We start from the raw sequence: 2,093 nt of genomic DNA, 5'->3' as shown, positions 1-2,093 counted from the left end.
AAAAATACCGGGGATACGGATGGTAAATAAAGGAGCCTCCCTGAGTTATTTCCATGGAATCACTTCTGTATTCAGCCTGAAAAAGCGAGTATATGGGAACGAGAGAGCAGACCAGAGCCAGACAGCCAAGCAACTGATCCGCCTGTACATACTGCTGTAAACACCGTCCTGAGCTCTTCACAAGAAACATGCAAAGGTAATAAAACGAAATAACACGGAGACATGAAGCAACACGGTCATATTTTTCTAAAAGCAGCAACTTTGAACCTGAACAGCTGAACCAGATCTCTGACACCAGAGCTGCGCTACTGTTAAGCTATGAGGCTTGTTGTGCTTCGTTGTTCTTCGGAAGTAAAAAGCCCAAACCGTAACCGAACCCCTTTAGTCTGACACTAACGACAATAAACACACAGTATACTTGAAAATTAGGTAAAAAAATTGTCCGTTAGAATGTTTAGATACTTAAATAGCACATTTTTACAAGAACAATGTCGATTGCCTACTAGCATAAGCTAAGGTTAATGTTAGCCACAAAGTTTAAGTAAAACTCACCTTCGTATCAGTAAATGTATAACGAGGCGTACATCTTAAAACCTTTCTCAAGCTTACTTGTTGGGGCTTCGGACCGATGTACAAACCTCGGCCCTAGCACCTAGTGTAAAAGGCCATTTTCAATAGATCGAAAACAATCGAGCCGCTTTTCCCCAAACGCGGAAGCCGAGGTGCAAAGAGTCCTTTGAAGGAGTCTTTGAATTTGGACAGGCCTTGTCGCCATGCTATGACGTAATTGGCCTACAAATACGTCCTTTGAAGGGTGCAGACCTTGAATTCAGACACAGGTGTACATATATTTTAAAGGAGAAATTAAATTTAAACCAAAACACTCCGATCTTACCATCATAACAGAGGAAAAAGGACTGATATGTACAGTATGCATTAAACCATCTGGCATTCCACCCCAAAATTCCACAGTTGGAAATCCAGCGATCCCATGGTTCTCCTGGGTTCCAGTTTGTCTCACTTTCATTGAACTCCACTCCAGGCAGAGACCAGCGCCATGTTCTGATACCATTTATTGGATCATTCAGACCAATCCAAGCTTCCTTCTGATCTCCAGCTGAGATGTTGATGAGTCTCTTCATGTCCTTCATGTTAGTCACTGTGACCAGGTCAGTGTGTTTCTCTCTGCAGTACTGCTGAGCTTCAGTCCAGGTCTTATTCTCATTAATGTAGTGAAACTGATAGAGCTGACAGTCCATGAAGCAACACTGAGCTGAGAGCAATAAACACATTTCAGTATGAACTAACACAGGACATACATTACAGTTACTAGAATTGATCAGTTTTATGTTTAATTCTTTTATTTTCTGTGTGAATATTGAATAGACAGCTGGTTTCTAAATCAGACTTTAACGTAACAGAAACCAGAGAGTCTAGTTGTGTTTCAGATCAACTTACCCATCAGGAAGAGCAGAATCAGACTCCACTGCATCTTTGCTGTCAGATGAATTATTTTCCTCCAGCAGTTTGTCTCTGTTGGATGAAGAACATTTAAACAGTGAAAAGCTGCAGCTCTCCCTCCACTGGACAGAGAAACAATGAGAGCAGAGAGAAAATATAGTGCAACTTTTCCTAACTAAAAGTGTGCTGACATGAAAATAATGCGAGAATAGGATTAAAACAATAGTTCTATGAAACTTACATTTCTTTTCTTTGTCCCTCAGTGAATGGGTTCTCTCCTCTTGATGCTCTGCTGTAAACAGTCCCAGGTAAACTGTTGCTGTTTTACTTTCCCACATCTCTAAATAGCAGCTGAATTTTACCATTTCATATTTTAAATATTCAAAACAAAGCAGGAACAGGTTTCACAAGGAAACCCTTTAGAAGCTATAAAGAGGAAGGAAAAATAATTGGATGCAACAAACTATAGCTTGGGAAAATAAGGAAAAACTTGACTGTTTATTCAGCATCGCGTGCTGAGCTGTAATATCACTGTTTGTAGTTTATCCCTTATAGTTTCTGCTTGTCTTTCTAATAATGTGTTACAGCTTTCAGAACAAACTGGTCAAAGTGAGAAAATCAGCTCCAGTATA

General features: G+C 40.0%; 1 protein-coding gene across 1 annotated transcript in view; it reads right to left on the bottom strand.

Moving 5' to 3' along the window:
* Positions 1–1,786, bottom strand: part of LOC106963859 (macrophage mannose receptor 1-like) — a 7,592-nt gene extending 5,806 nt beyond the window's left edge. The window contains exons 1-3 of the mRNA XM_015059002.1: positions 1,703–1,786; positions 1,459–1,533; positions 896–1,273 (exon numbers count right to left, since the gene is read on the bottom strand). Coding sequence (XP_014914488.1) covers positions 896–1,273; positions 1,459–1,492 — 412 coding nt within the window. The 5' untranslated portion in view covers positions 1,493–1,533; positions 1,703–1,786. The remainder of the gene's footprint in view (positions 1–895; positions 1,274–1,458; positions 1,534–1,702) is intronic.
* Between the last annotated feature and the right edge of the window lie 307 nt (positions 1,787–2,093).

This window comes from Poecilia latipinna, unplaced genomic scaffold (assembly GCF_001443285.1).
Source record: "Poecilia latipinna isolate Pla-1442-1.1 unplaced genomic scaffold, P_latipinna-1.0 Scaffold1590, whole genome shotgun sequence".
Taxonomy (NCBI): domain Eukaryota; kingdom Metazoa; phylum Chordata; class Actinopteri; order Cyprinodontiformes; family Poeciliidae; genus Poecilia; species Poecilia latipinna.
The sequence above is the reverse complement of the archived record's forward strand: the minus strand, read 5'-3'. Positions and strand labels throughout refer to the sequence as shown.